The sequence below is a fragment of the Miscanthus floridulus genome, chromosome 1 (genome assembly GCF_019320115.1).
Source record: "Miscanthus floridulus cultivar M001 chromosome 1, ASM1932011v1, whole genome shotgun sequence".
NCBI classification, from domain to species: Eukaryota; Viridiplantae; Streptophyta; class Magnoliopsida; order Poales; family Poaceae; genus Miscanthus; species Miscanthus floridulus.
Genome location: NC_089580.1, coordinates 198,803,586 through 198,823,098, shown reverse-complemented (window position 1 = coordinate 198,823,098; position 19,513 = coordinate 198,803,586). Strand labels below are relative to the sequence as shown.

At 47.5% G+C, this 19,513-nt stretch overlaps 2 protein-coding genes across 6 annotated transcripts; both read right to left on the bottom strand.

Annotated features, from left to right (window-relative positions):
* Window positions 1–2,021: 2,021 nt before the first annotated feature.
* Window positions 2,022–9,977, bottom strand: LOC136449858 (actin cytoskeleton-regulatory complex protein PAN1-like). The gene is made up of 13 exons (XM_066450075.1): window positions 9,662–9,977; window positions 8,284–9,526; window positions 7,845–8,063; window positions 7,529–7,740; window positions 5,746–5,817; window positions 5,554–5,625; window positions 5,196–5,294; window positions 4,499–4,570; window positions 4,318–4,432; window positions 4,071–4,139; window positions 3,253–3,559; window positions 2,930–3,041; window positions 2,022–2,843 (listed from the first exon to the last, which is right to left on the bottom strand). Exons 1-13 carry the CDS (start codon window positions 9,788–9,790, stop codon window positions 2,424–2,426), a joined length of 3,141 nt encoding a protein of 1,046 aa, XP_066306172.1. The 5' UTR covers window positions 9,791–9,977; the 3' UTR covers window positions 2,022–2,423.
* A 4,636-nt stretch (window positions 9,978–14,613) lies between these two features.
* LOC136449830 (uncharacterized) lies at window positions 14,614–19,507 on the bottom strand. 5 transcript variants are annotated; one of them, XM_066450037.1, is made up of 6 exons: window positions 19,259–19,507; window positions 18,484–18,895; window positions 18,197–18,276; window positions 15,931–17,733; window positions 15,638–15,806; window positions 14,614–15,563 (listed from the first exon to the last, which is right to left on the bottom strand). In XM_066450037.1, the coding sequence occupies exons 2-6, from the start codon at window positions 18,551–18,553 to the stop codon at window positions 14,929–14,931; spliced, it is 2,757 nt and encodes a 918-aa protein (XP_066306134.1). In that variant the 5' UTR covers window positions 18,554–18,895; window positions 19,259–19,507; the 3' UTR covers window positions 14,614–14,928. The 5 variants fall into 5 exon arrangements, with proteins under 5 accessions (XP_066306134.1, XP_066306144.1, XP_066306129.1 ...); XM_066450047.1 differs by having other exon boundaries at window positions 18,484–18,824; XM_066450029.1 differs by having other exon boundaries at window positions 14,615–15,563; window positions 18,484–18,646.
* Between the last annotated feature and the right edge of the window lie 6 nt (window positions 19,508–19,513).

The window sequence follows — 19,513 nt, the reverse complement described above, 5'->3', positions numbered from 1 at the left end:
TGGTGCAGGTTCGGTTTGGATATCCGTGGTTTTTGGGTCTGGCGGTTTCAGTTTTGGTGTCTGATTCTCACCCACGGTTTTTCGGGTTTGGATACCCGAAAGTTAGTGGGTTGGGGCGGGTTTTTAGTTTCACCCGTGGATCACCATCGGAGCCCCAAAATAATTTGGCCCACTAGCAGTCCATCAACAACCCTAGCATATAAGCCATAAATCCTCTCCCTCAGAACCCTCACCTGGTCACCCTAGACCCAGCCCCGCTCGGGCAGTCGTAGTCGGGTGCGCTGTGGCAGCGCAGGGACGCCTCGAGCTCGAGCGGTGGAGCCCTCGACCTCTTCCTCTCGGTGTGGTGCCATGGATCCGAGCTCACCCCGGTGCTCCGTGCTTGAGGCTCGACCCCACCCAGGCACCCACTGACGGCCGCCTCGGCGCCTTGCCGCCTTGGCCGCTGCCCGCCGTCCAAAAGGCAGCACCGCAGCAGCTGGCAGCCGGCGCTGCCCACTCAGCGCGTGCGTGCAGCGTGCCCAGCAGGGGCCGCGGGTAGCTCGTAGGCGCAGGGTGCACCCAGCCAGGGGGCGGTGTCGCGGAGGCGAGCAGGTGCCTACTTGCCCTAGCTAATTGCTGCTGCTGCTGCTTGCTAATTGATGTTGTACATGGCTAGCTGCGACTGTTGCTTGCTAATTTATTCTGTACATGGCTAGCAAATTTATTCTATACATATTATGTACATTTGTAGCTGTTGTCTGCCAGTACTTTCATGATTACATCTTGTTATGTGCAATCTGTTTTGTTAATTTATCATATTTTGTATTGCTGTTTTTGTTGATTTGTTGTAATTTTTTTTGGGTTTTGGATTATCCGTCGGGTTTCAGGGATCTGCGGTTTTTAGTTTCGGGAATGGATTTTAACCCGAATCGGTGTTCGAGACAGATTCGGATTTTTAGTTCGGGTTTCGATTTTGGGTGCTTTGCACTCCAGCCTATCCGAACCCGCCCCGTTGATACTAATGGGGGGCCGCCGGAGCTGCTGCTGCGCAAGCGCAGGTCGCTCTGTTACCGTCTGCCTCCGAACAGTCATAAGGCCACCGTGCTCCCTGTCCTGTAGCCTGCTCTAGCCGCCGCTCACCATGCATATGTCCACCAGAGGTGCTCTCTCACAGGTAAGGCTGGATAACGAGCCAGCTCGGCTCGTTTGGGCTCGGCTCGTTCTGGCTCGTTAAGATAACGAGCTAGCTCGGCTCGGCTCATTATCCTAACGAGCCAGAAAGTCAGCTCGGCTCGGCTCGTTAAAAGCTCGAGCTGGCTCGTTAAGCTCGCGAGCCAGGTATAAAAAATACACAAAATATAATATTTGCATTTATTTAAAGTTTGAGAATAATAATAATACAAAAGAAATGAATCTAACAACCTTAAATCAAATAAAAAAATTAATATGCGCTAATATATATACAAGTATAATAAAATACTATAGTATTCATGCATCTAACTACCTTAAATGATACTTTTTTTCCTGGAAGCTTGGCTCGTTTAGCTCGCGAGCGGCTCACGAGTTGGCTCGTTATAGCTAACGAGCTAAAATCTTGGCTCGGCTCGGCTCGTTATCTTAACGAGCCGAGCCAAGCCAGCCACGAGCCGAGCGAGCTAACGAGCTTCGAGTTTTTCGTCCAGCCTTACTCACAGGCGAAAACAGACGCAGATCCGCTGTGGCTTCCAAAAGTCATGCACGAAGCAAAAGAAGCCACATCACATCGGGTTATGGCAAAAACAACACGGCAGAGAAACTTGGGACTCCACTCCACCCAGACACTGATTCTAAAATAGCAATAGTACTCAATCCGTTTCAAATTATAAGACATTTTGACTTTTCTAGATTCATTATTTTTACTACGCACTTAGATATACACTATGTCTAGATGCACAGTAAAAGCAATGTATATAGAAAAAGCCAAAACGTCTTATAATCTATAATGGAGAGAGTGCAATACAAACAAGGTCTGGCAATGAGAGTGCTGACACAATGCTGAAACTTTTCCCGCTTTGCTCAAGTATCGAACCAACACTTGGTATACCATAGCATACGTAATTACAATATTTCCTGCTATACCATAGGAAGGTAAGTACAATGAAGGAAATAATAGGTTATGAGGAGAAGTTGTTTCATACATATAAACTATATAAACAAAGACAGACTTGGCGTAATTTACAAGATACAGAAAAAAAATGTTTACAAAACAAAAGATATAATAACCCAAACCTGTCCACTTTGTACATGAGATGGACTGGAAAATTGCACACAAGGAAAATGGCAGAAATGTCAAGCAAAAAAAAATATCCATGTTACGCCAGAATTCACTCAAAGAATCTGAACCTTGTATTGACAAATCAACTCGCATGTCACAAAACCCTAATCAGAGCAAAAAAAACATATCAGAACTTGGGTGGAGACCGGCTTCCAGATGCTTTAAAAGGTCCACTTGAACCGAATGGATCGGCGTCATCAAAAGAGTCAAACCGGCCAAAATTTCGTGAGCTATTCCCTGTATCGAATCCTGATACATTCTCGCCTTTGGAGCTGCTAATGGAGTCAAACCTGGAGAAACGACTTTCCTGAGGGAAGAATCCAGTGTCTTGGGATCTGAAGGAATCGAACCTCCCAAAGTTATAAGAGGAGCTATCATCACGGCTTTCAACAAATTTTGGAGAGAATCCAGATGTGTATGCAGGAGAACTTGGAACAGAATCATCAAAGAATGAACTCCTCTTCTTTTCGAATACACTAGCGCCACTTGGAGAGCCTGCCTCAGACCCAAAGAAAGAGTTATGGGTGCCACCATGTTGGTCAGCTTCCTGTATTAAAACAGTTCATTAGAAACAGTAGGGAGAGATATACCCCCCATATATCAGAACAAGAAAGAAGAAACTGCATAGCTCACAGTGTTCAGTGCAGTAGAACCCCAAACAGAGTCAGTATCTTGATCATCAAAGTTCCAAGAAGTTTCATCAGCAAACTTGTCACCAAAAACAGATTCAGAACCACCATGGTCACTGCATCAAAATAATAAGAGAGTTATTCTCATATGGGACACGAATATCCAGCACCTTTTTGAGAGAGAGAGCTATAAGTGTATGCAGTACAAACTATTCCAGCCTCTTTTTGAGAGAGCTATAAGTGTATGCAGTACAAACTACGGCAACATGCTCTAAGCACCAGGATCAGAAATTAGGATGCACATAAACCCAAGGCTGGAACAAGTACCTGTAACTTTCTCTTTTGCTGGGAGATGAATCATGCATCCCAAAGCGGGAAGATTTAAATGGACTCCCTGAGGCACTTCTTCCAGCACTGCCAGGACTCCTCACAGATTCATCACCAAAATCATATGCTATTTCACTCTCAGCCACTTGATCACCTCCACTGTAATGCCTTTCTTCCTTGATATGACCATTAGAGGATGCAACAGGAGACATATCATCACCATCATCCCAAAGAGATGGCACTTTTCCATTTTCAGCAGAAACTGGGTTTTCCTGTATTGTACCATTATCCTTAACAATACTAAACCCTGTCATGTCATATGATTCCATCAGGAATGTGATAAGATTAAACTGGAAATGAGAGGAAAAGGTTTGCCCCAAGTGTAAGACAAAAAATTAAATATAGCTCATGTCGTCAAAATCTATGTATAGTATATACCACACGAACAATGTTCTAACAACAGAAGGTAACTAGAACAGAGGCTGTGGCTTGGTATGTTCAATGAAAGGAACCTAAACAAGGATATCAAGGCAAAGAATTTTATCTGCATAAATGACACTAATGAATTATATCAGCTACACAAATATCAGGCTTTGAAACAGTCAAGGTTGCTTATTTCAGGATATGGCTTTGCTAGTGTATGTTAACAGTTGTAAGAGATATGAAATCTTTGTATCTCTTTCACAAATGTTTTTTAAACAGTAGCATGACAAGCACTGGATTGCAAAACTCAGCCTGCAGCCATGCAGAGTACTCCGATATATAAACAGACAATGACTAAAAGTAATCAGATGGGGAATGCAATGGAAGTATTTAACCTTCATCTTCAAATTTATCCCAGTCTTCATCCCACTCAATGAGTCCCTCTTGAGGCCCAGGTTCCCAACCTATATAATAAATAAAGACAGAAATGGTCAGGATGTGCAAATTATGAGTCCGAAGGCTGCAGGAAGTAAAATAAAGTGAGAACATGCAATTTGATCACTAGTATCATAAAGATAGCATGAAGCTGGACTCTCAAGAATACTAAAATAAATAATAATATGAAGATGGAAAGCCAGGTACCAGAAGGAAGCTCAACTGATGCGGATGATTTGAATTGAAGTCCAAAGTGTTTGCAACGCTCACTAAGAGCCCTTTCCATCTCTTCTAATTGATATTGGATTCGATCGGCTCGAACCTAGGAAATCATCAGTGTTATTGAGAGATTAAAAAATAAGTACTACCTAGCAAAGTAACAGTGTACCTGAAGCAAACCATCAACGCTTCCACCTTGTACCATTTTAATCAACGCATCATGCAGCTCAACTTTTCTCTCCTAAAAAAATCAACAAAGAACAAAGTCCAGTTTAAGACACAAATCCATCAAGAGAGCATAAATCAAGAAGGATGAAATGAATGTGAAACTAATGACAAGATCACAAATATTATGATAGTGAGACTGGTGATAAGATCATAAAAAAAATTACTCCCACCAGCCACAGATAAGCAGCGTTTGAGATTCTGTTAAGCCAACCATTTCAAACTTTCATCCAAGACAAAGAAAAAGTAAATAAAATATCTTCTTTCAAAGCATTTAATGAGAGGGGGGGGGGGGGGGGGGGGGGGGTTAAAGAGTGCAAACATCGCAATAGTATCCTCAATGGTCAAACAACATGAAGTATATTCCCCCCAGGACATTGGACAAACAAAACAAAATGGAGGGAGTACTTTTTATGTCAAGTATGAATACTTAAAAATGATACAAGTATGTGTTTCAAAATATAGTTTCCCGAAAACAATTTTTTTCCTAAGTTTTATAAACATTTTTTTAACAAAAAAGGTACTATTCAAAATTGTGTTCTGAGACCGTGCGGATGTCCAGACCATCATTTATTTGTGACTGGAGGGAGTATATGAACACTAATTTCTATCTATTTTTCTAAGGTGCAGAAAAGACAAACCTGAACATCACGATATGCAGCTTCTTCAACTGCTAGTTTGGAAGCTAACTCAGCTACTTGCTTGTACTTCTCTTCATATTTCTTAGCCAATGATTCCACCTGACACAAAATTAACCACAGTAAGTTTGCTGGGGAAAACAAACAAAAGCTCAAACATGAATTTGCACCTCTCCAAGAATTTAGCAGTAAAAAAGGCTCATATAAGAAACTACAACGCTGGTCAACATAATGCAAGAAGCAATGTTCTGTACAATTAATTTGTGTGTCTCTGAGACTTTATCATCAAACAACAGATCAAAAGGAACAACTAGCCACCTACAATGATGGTATACATCACGTAGTAAGTAGTGTTCTGTACCTCACGTTTATCAGAGGACGCCCTTTCTGTAATCTCATTCAGCCTATTGTCACACCGACTTTTATACAGGACCTTCAAGAAAAGGAAAATAAAGGAATTAGAAAAATGATGAAAACAACTTTCAATTACAATGTCCAGTGACTTAACTACACCCAATTTGTATAACTACACCCAATTTGTAATTGTGCTTACAAGATCTTGCATCTTTGTGCGGTAATACTCCAGTTTCTCTCTAGAATACAGGACCTGCTTCTCCACCTCAACCTTCAGTGTAAACGAGAGAGAAGGTTGAATTAAAAGAGAAATGTGTTTTGCAAGCACATAAGCGTTTACTCTATAATACAGAATCAAAAGCATAATTTGCATAAAACACATACCCACCCACCCACCCCCTCTCCAAAAAAAAAGTATAAGGCGTATTTTTGTTTCATTAGGATAAAACTTCTACTAACAATTACTCTATTAATATATCATTTTTGTGGCACCAAATCTTGATCATAAGTACTTTTGAACATGAAACTAAGAACACAACATTTTTTTAAATATCAGCACGTTGTATATGAGTATATATTAATAAAGTTTTTGTTGTTTTATTAACCTTTGATGTTTGAGTGCATGACTAGTCCCTTAGGGATAACAGCAATATATAGAGAATTCCTCATGGACGATATAGGCCTAGAATGTATGGGCCTTGGCATACTTAGCATTTGTCAGTCAAAGATCTGTCCAAAGAAACCAAAATATGATTTACATTTTTGGATAGAGGGAGTATGCAATGATTGCAACGATGGGAACAACTCAGCAAGCTCTTAATGCCATTTGAAAGGCAGTTGCTTGGAAATGAAGAAAAGGCCACCCAAAACAGTCAACTGTAAAAAATGCTATAAACAGTCTCAGTAAAAAAATTGGCAGGAGTATAAATAAATTGATACGCATGCCTTGGAAATTTGTATCGCACAAAAGCACCACGCTATAAAGGCTGTGTCATCAAAATCACTATTCGACATGCATGCATTGCCAATGCAGAGCTCTGACTGAGATTAGGGGAGGGGTGGCATAGGGTGGGCGGTGGGCAGCGAGGTTGCCACAGGCCGGGGGCGGTGGACGAGGCAGCGGCTGTTGAGTTATCCATGCCCCGCGGCTGTTAGGGTTTCGGAGAAGGGTCTCCATGCCCGGCGGCCTTAGAAGGGGGAGCAGCTCGGGGGTGGTGGTGGCGGGTTTAGGGGCGGCGGGGGACATCCGATTGGGCAGGGTCGGCAGCGAGGGACATCCGGCTAGGGAAGGGCAGGGAAGGATCAGTGAGGATGGGCGGCAGGCGGGGAGGTTGGCGGCAGCTAGGGCGGTGGTCGAGGTGGCGGACGGAGGAGGAAGATAGGTGCAGGGGGAAAGAGAGAGAGAGGAGGAAGATGGGTTTGGAGAAAGAAGAGAGGAGAGAGAAGAAATCATGTGCCAGTACCTCTCCCTACGCACATGCGTTGATTAAGAGGGTCGCTGCGTCATGGACTAATGTGATAGGGTGACACAAGTGAAAAGTGATAAGAACTAAATATGTACCTAACGACATCAAGCTCATTCATAACGGATGTTGGTAGGCATATTCTTCTAGAAATATTTAGGGTTTGAAGTTTATATTGTATTGATTGTTTGAAGCATTCAACAAATCAACAATCCTGGTTACAGGTGACCATGACCCATTGAGAGGGGAAAAATCAAATATACAGAAGGCACAGCTCAGGTTACGTTAAACCAGTCCGGACATGACACACATAATGACCCACACTTCAAACCCAGATCCCACCTATCCAAGACACAGACATGAAGCTCTTCTAACGCATGGCTATACAGGCTAAACTAATTTAAAGGTGCATAAACTGGGTGAATTGAACACCACAGAGCCAGCCTGATCAAAATGGAACAGGAGTTGCAAAATGATCACCACTGGACAATTCAGGAAACAAGGATGGGGTAAACATACCTTCTTAGGAGCATCCACCACCTCCTGCGCAGCCTGGTTCACTCCACTTTTGTCATCTTTGTTTCCTTGATTTACTACATGATTATCCATCCCAGGCATGTGAGATCTTGGTTGCCCTGGTCTGCTAGCCCCATCAGTTTGTGAATGCAAATGTGGTGGCAAGGGTGGCCGCACAACCCCAGGTGCTCCAGGGCCTCTTTGTGGTAATCCTCCTGACCCAAAATAAATTAGCTTGTGAGCAACAGACAAACACAGGATGTCTTTACGCTTGGCTATGCCATGATAATTGCAAACCAGATGACAAGCAAAGTATTACCTTGATTCTGTTGCCATGATGGCCCATTGTATGCTGTTGAAGGCAAGCCTGTAGCTCGTAACAGTGTCTCATCATGCCTAAGAGAGTCAGGAAGTGCCGGGGGAAGAGGAGTTCCAGCTCGGTGCCTCTCCATTAAATAAAGAGCAATACAAAACTCTCTCAAAGAAAGCATGCCATCATTGTCTTGGTCAGACAAATCCCACACTTGCTTCAGGACCTCTGAAACGGTTAAAAGAACCCATTAGCCAATAGGTATTTCATACTATGAGATATGTATAGCGATCATAAAAAAAGAACCACAGGGGTGGAAAAAGCTATAATGCTAACCAGCAATTTTAACAGTACGATAACATAGACTGAATCTAAGTTTAGAACAAAAACCTAAGTAAATGATAAATTTCATGATTAGGGTAGTGGAAAGTTGGTGACGATATCCCACCTCTTGGAAGCCTCCAACTGAGGAACAGAGTGCGAGCTTCTGCGCCAGTTATTTTGCCATCTCTGTCCCTATCAACATCCCCAAAGACTTTCATGTACTTCTGGATGTCAGATTGAGTAATTTTTGGCCATTGGGGAGCTGAATTAGAAATCCCAGCAGAGACAACAGGTGCAGCTGGAGCAGGACTGGGCTTTACAACAGGCTGAGTCTGTTGAGGTTGGCTGCTACCTTGCAAAGAACCAAACTGTGCGAGATTAGTCAGGTTCTGGGAGCCAGTTGGTGTGGGCATAAAACTGGATGAGCTCGGAATCGAGTTTGTCTGAGGTGCAGGTGCAGATACGCTTGGCTTTGGCTGTGTAAGTGCAGAGAAGATGTCTGTGCTTGATCCAGAGCTGCTGGCAGGGCCATTTCCAGACAGTACCAAAGCTTTTGAATCCTGAGGCAACACAGCACTGTTGCTCTGCGGAGGCAATGGCGATGAAGACATTGCTTGTACCTGTTGTCCAGGCGCCATGCCTATTGTGCTAGGTAAACCTGGGCCAAATCCACCTCGTGTTGTCTGTGAAGGAGCAGCTCCTGGTATAGCTTGTGGAATGCCTCCCACTGAGGCAGCATTACCGCCTTGCCAACCGACAGATCCTCCCATGCTGCCTCCACCGACCAAACCTTGATTGATTCCAGGCGCTTGAGCTTGAAATGAAGTTGCTGGAGCTCCAACTTGTGGTGGCCGCATGAAACCGGTACTAGAAGGTTGTTGCTGAGTAATTCCCAGGTTAGGAGGCTGCGGCTGCATTGCCCTTGGTCCAGCAAACTGACTTGCTTGAAGAGCACCACCCTGACTCGCAGCTGGCATCATAGAACTGATCCCTTGGGGCCTTGGAGCAGCACCAGGGTTCACCTGTGGCATGCCAACTTGACTAGATGTCGGCATCATGCCGCTTCCCTGGGGCCTTGGTGTGGCAGCCGGATTCATCTGAGCCGCTTCAACCTGCCCTGGTGTGGGCGTCATCGCAGCACTCCCCTGAGGCCTAGGCGCCCCCGCAGCACCCATCTGTGCAGGAGCCGGCCCTGCGGCTATCTTGGGAGCTGGAATTCGAGCCGCAGCGGGACCATAGAGCGCCGACTGCACTATGTCGGGCGTGAGCTGACGCCCGCTCTGCGCCACGGTGACCAGGCGCAGTGCGTTGAAGAATTCCGGGCGGCCGAGGAAGCCAGTCTTGTTCTGATCGGCGTGCATCCATACCTGCGCCCATCCCAAAAACTCTTAACTCATTCGAATTCGCGGGGCAAGGGATCAGTATGATTCGCCGCTATCACACCTAAAATTGGCTCTCAAACGTGCGAATGCGCTAATCGAAGGAAGGGTTTAGGGGGCCACCTGGGCGAGGACTTGCTGCGGCAGGTTGGCGCCCTGGAAGAAGGCGACAGCCTCCTGGCCGCTGATGCGGCCGTCCTGGTTCAAATCCGCGCGGCGGAAGTATGCCTCGAAGGCCTCCGTCCCCGCCATCTCCGGGATCCAAGAGGGAGATCACGGTGGCGGGGGGGCGGGGGGGGCGGGGCTTGGTGGATCTGCCAAGTCGGGCGGTGGAGATCTCGGGGGAGCGTGTCGCGGCGGGGCTGCAGGTGCAGGAGGCCCCAGTAGTTGGGTTCTCCCTGCTGTCGTCGGTCGAGATGGTGAGCGGGCAAATTTCTCAATTGTCCCTTCGAGTTCTCAGATTTTTTTTTTAGCCGCTAAAAAATGAATACGCTAGCTAGGACTACCTCCATTCCAACACGAGGTTAAATAACCCCATCGTATAATAATCTCTCTATCTTCTCTGTCTCTGTGAAAAGAATATACGATTTTCAACCAGTATGGACTCATATCATTTTGAGTTTTGATCAAATGTATAAAAAGATATAAATTTGTGATATCAAATAAGTGTAACTGGATTTGTCAATATAACGTATTTCCATAGCAATATACATATTTTAATATTTTATTCGACAAAGTTTAGATAGTTTGGCAAAAAAAAGTCTAGTAGTACATACTTGTCGATCACCTTTTATCTCTAGTCTATGCTGAAATGAGCTCAATTATTCACCGCTCTTCTGTCGAGCTTCCAATTTCACAAGGTTGTCTTGGTAACGGTAACTTAAGCAATTAATCTCAACCGGATAGAACCAAGGAGATACTCAACACCTATATTCCTCTACTGATGCTCTTTGCCTCTTCCGGCGAGGATGAGCTCACTACCTCTCAAAAAAGAGGATGAGCTCACTAGTCCCTTGCAAATCTTCTCCAATAGCACCAGCACAATACTTTTGTTGTGTGGTTGTGCTTCAACATAGTCCACAAGCTTCAAGCTGTCTAGATGGCGATAACCACCAAGAGTAGCAAGCAAATCAACTTACACTACTATGTTCTGAAAGGCCCTAATGGCTAGAGGGGGTGAATAGCCTATTAAAAATTTCTATAACAATACTTAGCAAATATGTTAGATAATTAAATGGCGAAGCGAGTGTTGCGCTAACCTACTAAAAAAGAGCAAGCCACCTATCACAATTTTAGTGACTATGATCACTAAGCACATAATTTGCTAAGTCACTACACTAAGTTAGTGAGCTCTCAAAGGCTAACTAAAGAGCCTCACTAACTACTAGACCCGACATAAGCTAGCTCTCAAGCTAGTTACACTAAAGAGCTTAGCTACACTAAGAATGTAACACAAGAGAGGTGATGATGTTTATACCGATGTGTCGAGGAGTGTGTCAATCACAAGATGGAGTCAATCAATCAATCATAAGACAACCAATGAAATCCTCGAACAATGATGGCACACGATTTTTTACCGAGGTTCACTTGCTTACCGGCAAGCTAGTCCTCGCTGTGGCGATTCACTCACTTGGAGGTTCACGCGTTAATTGGCATCACACGCCAAACCCTCAATAGGGTGCCGCACAACCAACACAAGATGAGAATCAACAAGCCACGAGCAATCCACTAGAGTACCTTTTGACTCTCCGCCAGAAAAAGGTCAAGAACACCTCACAATCACCACGATCGGAGCCAGAGACAATCACCAACCTTCGCTCGACGATCCTCGCTGCTCCAAGCCGTCTAGGTGGCGGCAACCACCAAGAGTAACAAAGCGAATCCCACAGCGAAACACGAACACTAAGTGCCTCTAGATGCAATCACTCAAGCACACAATTTGCTAAGTCACTACACTAAGTTAGTGAGCTCTCAATGGCTAACTAAAGAGCCTCACTAACCACTAGACTCGACACAAGCTAGCTCTTAAGACTAGTTACACTAAAGAGCTTAGCTACACTAAGAATGTAATACAAGAGAGGTGATGATGTTTATACCAACGTGTCGAGGAGTGTGCCAATCACAAGATAGAGCCAATCAATCAATCAATCATAAGACAACCAATGAAATCCTCGAATAATGATGGCACACGATTTTTTATCGAGGTTCACTTGCTTGCTGGCAAGCTAGTCATCGTTGTGGCGCGATTCACTCACTTGGAGGTTCACGTGTTAATTGGCATCACACGCCAAACCCTCAAATAGGATGCCGCACAACCAACACAAGATGAGAATCACACAAGCTACGAGCAATCCACTAGAGTACCTTTTGGCTCTCCATCGGGGAAAGATCAAGAACCCCTCACAATCACCACGATCGGAGCCAGAGACAATTACCAACCTCCGCTCAACGATCCTCGCTGCTCCAAGGCGTCTAGGTGGCGGCAACCACCAAGAGTAACAGGCGAATCCCGTAGCGAAACACGAACACCAAGTGCCTCTAGATGCAATCACTCAAGCAATACACTTGGATTCACTCTCAATCTCACAAAGATGATGAATCAATGATGGAGTTGAGTGGGAGGGCTTTGGCTAAGCTCACAATTGGGCTTAAATAGAGAGCCCCCACAAATAGAGTCATTGGGCTCCTCACTGCAGCCTATCACGTGCTAACCGGACGCGTCGATCAAAACGATCGGATGCACCCAGCCAGCGTCCGGTCAACGGATGGCTGCCACGTCGCCCCTCGGTTCAACCTCGTTCATTCGATTTCAACGGCTAGTCCCTCCCGCGTGGTTAAGTTGTGATCGGACGCACCGATCAACGACCAGGTGCCCCTGACACCGCGTCTGTTCACCTGCTCCGCTGTAGCCAACACGCCGCGACCAGACACGCTGCTGCCGCACCTTCCCGGCGTCCGATAAGATCCAGAGAGGATCCAGAGAGGCAAAACCACGACCTGACACGTCCGGTCAAACGTGTCCTGACGCGCCCAGCGTCCGGTCCTCTCTGGTCAGCCCACCAACACCACGTCACCATACGTCATCGTCGATCGGACGCACCACAGGCGAGTCCGTTCACTTTTTGCCTCGGCGTACGGTCAAGCAGCAGAGAGAAGCCGAGCACATCACCAAGTTTTATAATTGACCGAACGCTGACACCCCGAGTCCGGTCACAACGTCACCTGCGTCCGGTCACTGATTACAATGTCCAAGAGTTATGCCCATGTTTGGACAACAATATATATAGCCCCAAACATAACACTAATTGTGATAACTTTACTGTGTTGTGGCAAGCAACACCGGTTAGCTTCGTTGTGCATCGGAGTTATGCCTATGCACCGGACAAATGGATCAACAATAACTTGTATTATGCCAAATTGTCCGATATTTCTTTTTTCGGTGCGAGCATCAAACAAAACGGGTGAATTCAACTGCATATGCTCTCAAACCTATGCACTGTGCTATTTCTCCAGTGGATCTCTCTAGTGAGTTCAAGACAAGTTTGTGTGCAAAAACACTCTCTCTGGACTCACTCCCCAGTGCATCACTAGAGACTTCTGGTAACCTATTTTGAATTTAATTGCCAATGTCAGTGCATCGCTTCAAAGCTCTGGTGGTTTATCCAGTGTAAATACTAGAACTATACCTTGACGCACTCAGAGCTGCTAGGGCTATGCACTGTTCCATACAGGCCCGGTCCAGTCAAATTATAGACCTGGAGCGAAGCTACAATGATGGACCCTTTAATACAACTCTAATAATATAGTGACATTTCTAATAAATATAATGCATACTAATCATTCTTATGAAACTAGTTATACATCTTATCTTACCTTAAAATTTTCTTCTAACATTTACTGCTGCGAAGTCATCGATGATGGCCTCAATATGAATTTCATCCACATCAACTATTGCCCACTCATCTGGATTTCTTGTAGTGCTTGTATTACTCTTAAAAATTTTATCAATAGATCCTCTTTGTGATTCTATCAAGCCCTCTATCCTTCTCTTCTTTTTTTCTTTTCTCATTTTATGCATGCTTTTTGGGCAACATGAGTTCACTGTAAATTTAGAAAAGTAGTAAGTAATTAAAAAATATATCATACTAAATTCAACATGGTTGCTGCACCATATGGGATTCCTAGATCCTAAATCTAAAGAAGTAAAGAATAAAGATTGGGGACAAGAGCAAATATTGATTAGGGGGGCTTGGCCGCTTAGGGCCAGTTTCTTAATTCTTACCTCCGTATACGAAGACCGGGAAGCCAGGAATAGACGGAAGTGGATGTCGCAGGCCAGCGGCCCCTCGCACTTGAGATCACCAAGACGCATGGGATCGCTCGCTGCTCGCAGCCTCGCACGGGAGTCGGCGAGTCGCTCACTCGCGCAGGAAGGCGGAGTCGCGACCGAGCGGCAGAAGGGCACGGGAACGCGGAAGGCGAGCAGAATCGACGCGGAGTCAGTATGCCTGGTTCAGCTGTTCCTATGGGCCATAGACGGAATACTACTTCTACTTGCACATTTGGGGTTGGCCCCCCTGGCCTCGAGGGCCCAGTGCGGCGGCCCAGCTCGAAACCCCCCCGGGCCGGGCCTGGTTCCATATCTCTGATGCATCACCGGAGAGTCTGGGGCACAATGGAATAGTGCAAACTACTCCTTTTCAAAGCCATTTTCAAACATGCTAACTCTAATTGATATGTCACAGGTTGATCATCACATCTAGTCCTTAGCATTTTTCAAAGGTTTGTTACATTTGTCTCAACACGCCACTTGATTCTGAATGTGATGCATTAAAGAACCAAAACTTCATTCATTTTTTCATCCACCTCCCAAGTACTCGGACAGTGGAGAGTTTTTTTCGTCCTATTTTTAATTTTATTTGACACGGATTTATGACCCGTACATATACGACTTAGAACAACTCACGTCTAGCGATAATTGATGCAGAGTCTAATTCCAATACATATCTCCTATGCGACCTAGACTCATGACTAACGCCCATACATCCTATATGTATTATAAGTTACGGTCACGTTTGCCAGTGGAAAAAAGAGGACATTTGTTTATTACATTTTCTCTTTACACAAACAGAAGTTTACAAGAGTCTAGATTGAAGAGTAGTTACTACCCCGAATGACACGACGACAGCTGTTCTTTTTATAATTCACTCTTTTTTTCTCTTCTTTACGCATTTCTCAGGTTAAATTCATTGTTCTTTCACACGCAAGCATAGCTACATCTCTCACTCATCAACACCTGTTCACAAACCCGGCAAGCACCCAAAAGAGGTAGGGAAAAAAAAGCACCCAAAAATGTACAAGTATCCTCGTCAGAAGAGACCTACGATTCATCAGTCCCCCACGTTGAGCAGCACGTCCCACACCGTCTCGTCGAGCAGCTCGTCCAGCATCTCCGCCTCCACGTCCCTCGCCAGCGCGTCGGCGTCCTCGCGGAACGCGCCGTGCCACGGTGACACGCTCAGGTCACGGCCGATCAGCACGTCCACGGAGGCAGAGCTCGACGTCCTGCTGTCGCTTGGCGGCTCTAGCCACACCTGCATGGACTTCCACAGTGCCTCCAGCAGCGCCTTGCCACCGGGTGCTCTCCTTGGCACCATGGCGTAGCACTTGTCGAACGCGCACAGCGTCGTGGAGGCCCGGACGGCTCCCGGCAGCGCCTCGTTGACGAGGTCGAAGAGGAGCCGGTGGTCGACGGCTGCCGCGCCGCCGTCCGCCGGGGCTGAGGACACGACTTCCTCCAGCACCCACTTGGGTATGGGCTTGGCTTCGCACTCTGACATGGCGGCGTCGCCAGGGTTCTGCCTCCGTCCGTACATGCCGGCGACGACAAGAACAGCTCTGGCGAAGGATTTTATGGGGTGATCATCCGTCGCGTCCATGTCACCGTCGTCGTGCTCGTCCAGGACAGGACTTGTCTCGGTGTGTTGCTCTTCGGTCTGGACTTGTTCTGACAGGATTCCTGGTTCTGTGAGAGGTTCTTTGTTCAGAAGAGAACTTCATGGCAAGCCATAAACTGCTGCACAATCACAGTATACTTACCAGAAGCAGTTGAAGCCATGTCCTTGGCTTCCGTTCTCAAGTGAGACCGGTGCTCGCTGAAGGATGCCTCCAATGGCGAGACAGGGCTCGGGTAGCCTCCCCTGTTCATCTCGTCAGGCGGGCTGCTGCACCACGACGCCGGGCTCGGTGGCACCTCGGTGGAGTTCTCCTGCAACCAGACAAAAGCATCCGTCACTCCCATGCTTCTAGATTGCGATAGATAATGGCTGCTTTGCATGATGAAAAACAGAAAAAGAAAAAAACAGCAAGCTCAGCAGAGCTGCATGCCTCACCTGCAGGACGCCGGGGTGGATGAGGACCGATGGGGCAGTGATGAGGGTGCCTATGGGAGGGAGGTCCTCCGGGAACGGCTCGTCGGAGGCGTGGAACTTCTTGCCGAACAGCTTGGCTCTGAGCCCAAGGTTCTGCCTCAGGTTGGACACCTTGCCTCTGATGCTGAACGCGTCCTTCCTCCCTTTCCTCTCCTCCGACGACGACGCCGGCCTGCTGCTCCCGTGGCCTTCCTGCTTGCGCTGCAGCCTCGCTCCGGTTAGCACCCGCGGCTCCTCCGAGAGGAGCTTCACGAAGGTCGTCCCGGACACCGGCGCCGAGAACGACCTCATCAGGTTTCGCGGCGACACGGGCTCGGAGTCCAGCTGGGCCGTCGTCGTTGGGGTGTTGTTCGATCCGTATCTGAATGACCTGACGTCGGACTCCACCGCGCGCTTCTTCTCCTCCTTGCTCCTGACCTTCCCCTTCCTCGGCGGCGGCGGCGGCGGCGCTACCTGCCTCGTCGGCTTGGGCCTCGACTCCTCGTCGAACGACGTCGAGGTGGCCCTTCTCCGATGAGAGAACGAGAAGGGCGTCTCGTCGTCCGGCGGGTCCCTCCTCAGCACGTTCTTCAGCCTGTCGGAGAGCTGCCTCCTGGCGTCTCGGCCGATGTAGTCCATCTGTCCCTGCCCGTCGAACGGCACGTCGCTGCGGTACGACCGCGTCGACTCCGACCGCACCAGCGCCGGGTGCATGTCCCTCGTGACGTTCTCCCTGATCTGGTTGGCGATGCTCCGCGCGATCTGCTTCGGGTCGGCCGGAATAATGTCGCCGGCAGCGGGGGCCCACCGGCGGTCCGCCTGCTTGTCGTCGGAGGCCACCCCGCCCTCGAGCTCGATCTTGAGCCTCTTCTTCACCTCCTCCAGGAAGGCCTCCATGTTGTTCTCCTTCTTCACCAGCTCAGGCGACCCCAGCGAGGACTCTTCGATGTCGTCCGTGCTCAGCTCGGGGCAGGGCTTCAGGATCACGATCCTCGTCGGCGACAGCGACGACCTCTCCTCCTCGTGGTAGGACCTGGAGAGCGGCAGCCTCGTGGAGCACGGGGCGGCGGCATCTGCGCTCGTCGTCAGAGAGAACGTACGGCTCCCGGAGATCGACGTGCTGCTCTCCATGCTTCTTCTTCTCCAATGCACATCCTCATTGGAGGAGTGCATGTGCTTGGTGCCATGGCTAGCAGCTTTCCCGTTCCCGTTATGGTGGTGCTGGTACCTATACGGCACGATGTCCGTGCACCTGCTGTCGTCGTCATCGTCGTCGAGGCTACTCTCCAGTTCGAAGCTTCTCGACTGCTCCCACGCCCTGCTCGCCTGCCACGCCTCGAACTCCTTCTTGAACTTCTGCAGCTCCTCCTCCTGCGGGTGCTCTCGCGGCTGCGGCTTACTCCACTCGTTGCTCCTCGTGTTCATCTGCCCAAACACATCCCTCTCCTTGCCATAGCCATAGGCTCGGATCTCTTGCTTTGGCGCCTGCTTGGTGGAGTCCCTGTTGTTGTGTTGCACGAAGGAGACATGCTTGGCTGAGATCATTTCAGAAGGATTATCTCTTCTAGCCATTGTTGGTCTTGGGGTGATCTCTGAACGACTGATGGATTCAGTGGTTGCGTTCAGTGGAGGCGATTCCATGCCCATCAGTCTGGCGATCACACCGGGCCTCTTCTGGCCTTCATTTGTTCTGAAGGAGATGTCCTCCTGGATCCGCTTCTTGACTGTGTTTGAGCTGTGGCTGAACCCTGATTTTGGGTACTGCCTCATATTGCAGGAATACTGCTAAAAATCACAAGGAACTTAATCAGATCTTAGCAAGTCAGTGCATGTTAGCTCTTGCACAGTAAAATAAAATGAAACAAATTTTGAAAATCATATCTCGACATTGCCCCTTCCAACAAAAGCACTATTTTTTGACGTAGTCAGTAGATCTGTGCTGCTTAACACCATTATTGATGCATTCTCTGCTGTGTCCTCTCACGTAACTATAATCAGTTTCAAGTACAGACAGCTAGGATGACTATAGGAGGTAGCAACAAAGTTACCGAGACATGCAAAAGTAGGTGCTTCAAGTGGTCAAGATGAACGAACTATTATATAGTGCTGTATTTGTCAGTGACAACAGAGGTCCTTCCTCTTCCTTGTCTGAAAACAGAACAGCAGCGTGCCTGCTATGGGATGGGGACAGACAGGAGATGGAAGGAATTTACTCTGACAGAGCAGTACTAGTATACGGAAGACTCACTGGAACATCTTCTTGAAAGACGCCATAGCTGTGGGAAGCCTCCAAGGCGAACTCCATGCTGTTCCTTGGAGCTTCAAGTCCTGCAAGTATATGATATGGCATACCAATGAGTTCTGAATTCCGCCACCAAAAAAAAAGCAGAGAAAAATATCATACCAACAAAGAAAGAAAAAAGAATCTCTTGATCAAATAATTCCATCCTACGACGCATCCAGCAAGGATGCAGGATTTCAGGTCTAGTTCATCTGAAGGATGGTGGACAGAGAGAACTGAATTGATCGCCATACCATCGCCCTGCCTCTTGTGCCCCCACTTCCTTGAGGTGCTGGCATGGGAGAAGTCCAGGTACTGCAGCATGATGGTAGTGGTGATGGTACTACCAACCACGGAGGTCCAGCGTGTGCTTCGATGGCGAGATCAGAGTCTCAGCTGGACGAAAAGTTTCTAGTCCTGCAAAAAGAAGCCCGGGATATCATGTCAGATTCTGCAGAGACCATGCCACGACAGAGAGGAAAACCCACACGACGGCTCGTCAGTTTTGCAAGTCCATTTCCTGGTAAGGAAATCGAACGACCGATACACAAGGGCAGACTGCAGGGCGAGTTCATCATTGCAAAGGAATCCGTAACTGAACAATTGCAGAAGACGCATTGTGATAAGAGAAGCGAGACACATTTGTAATCGACGTGAACTGAGAGTCTGAAACAAACCGGGAAAAGGAAGCAGAGCAAGCAGGATCATAATTCACACGAACAAAACATTCTTGAGATCGTTTTGAAAAGTCATACGGACAAAACTTTCTCGAAATTCATTTTGAGAGGAAAAAAAATAGCTATCGAAGGCAATCCATCCAGAAATGCCAAGTCGTCAGCAGAGTGGGAGGCTGAACCCCACCCACGTGCAAGCAGATCGGAACGATGACGAAGAAGAAAGAAAGAATCCGCGTCTCGTAACCAGGAGGAGAAGATAACCAAAACACAAACCGAGATCAATCTGCACGCAGGCAGCAAACGGCGAAGGAATCGGAACCAACTGGCAATCCAAGACGAGGGCCATACATACATTCGAGGATCTCTCCGCCGCCGGTACGCAGGTCCGGCGACCGTCCGCCGGCCGTCGCGCCTCCCGCGATGGGAAGGAACCCGGGTGCCGCGGGAGGAGGCAAGACGAGAGGGGGAGAGATGCCGGGCACGCGGGGGCTCGAGGTTCTTGTTGGCGCGCGCTGCGCTTATGGTGGCACTCGCGCTCGCGCACAATAATTACAGAGGAGAAGAGAGGATTAGAAGAGGAAGGAAAGCAACAGCAACAGCCGGGAAA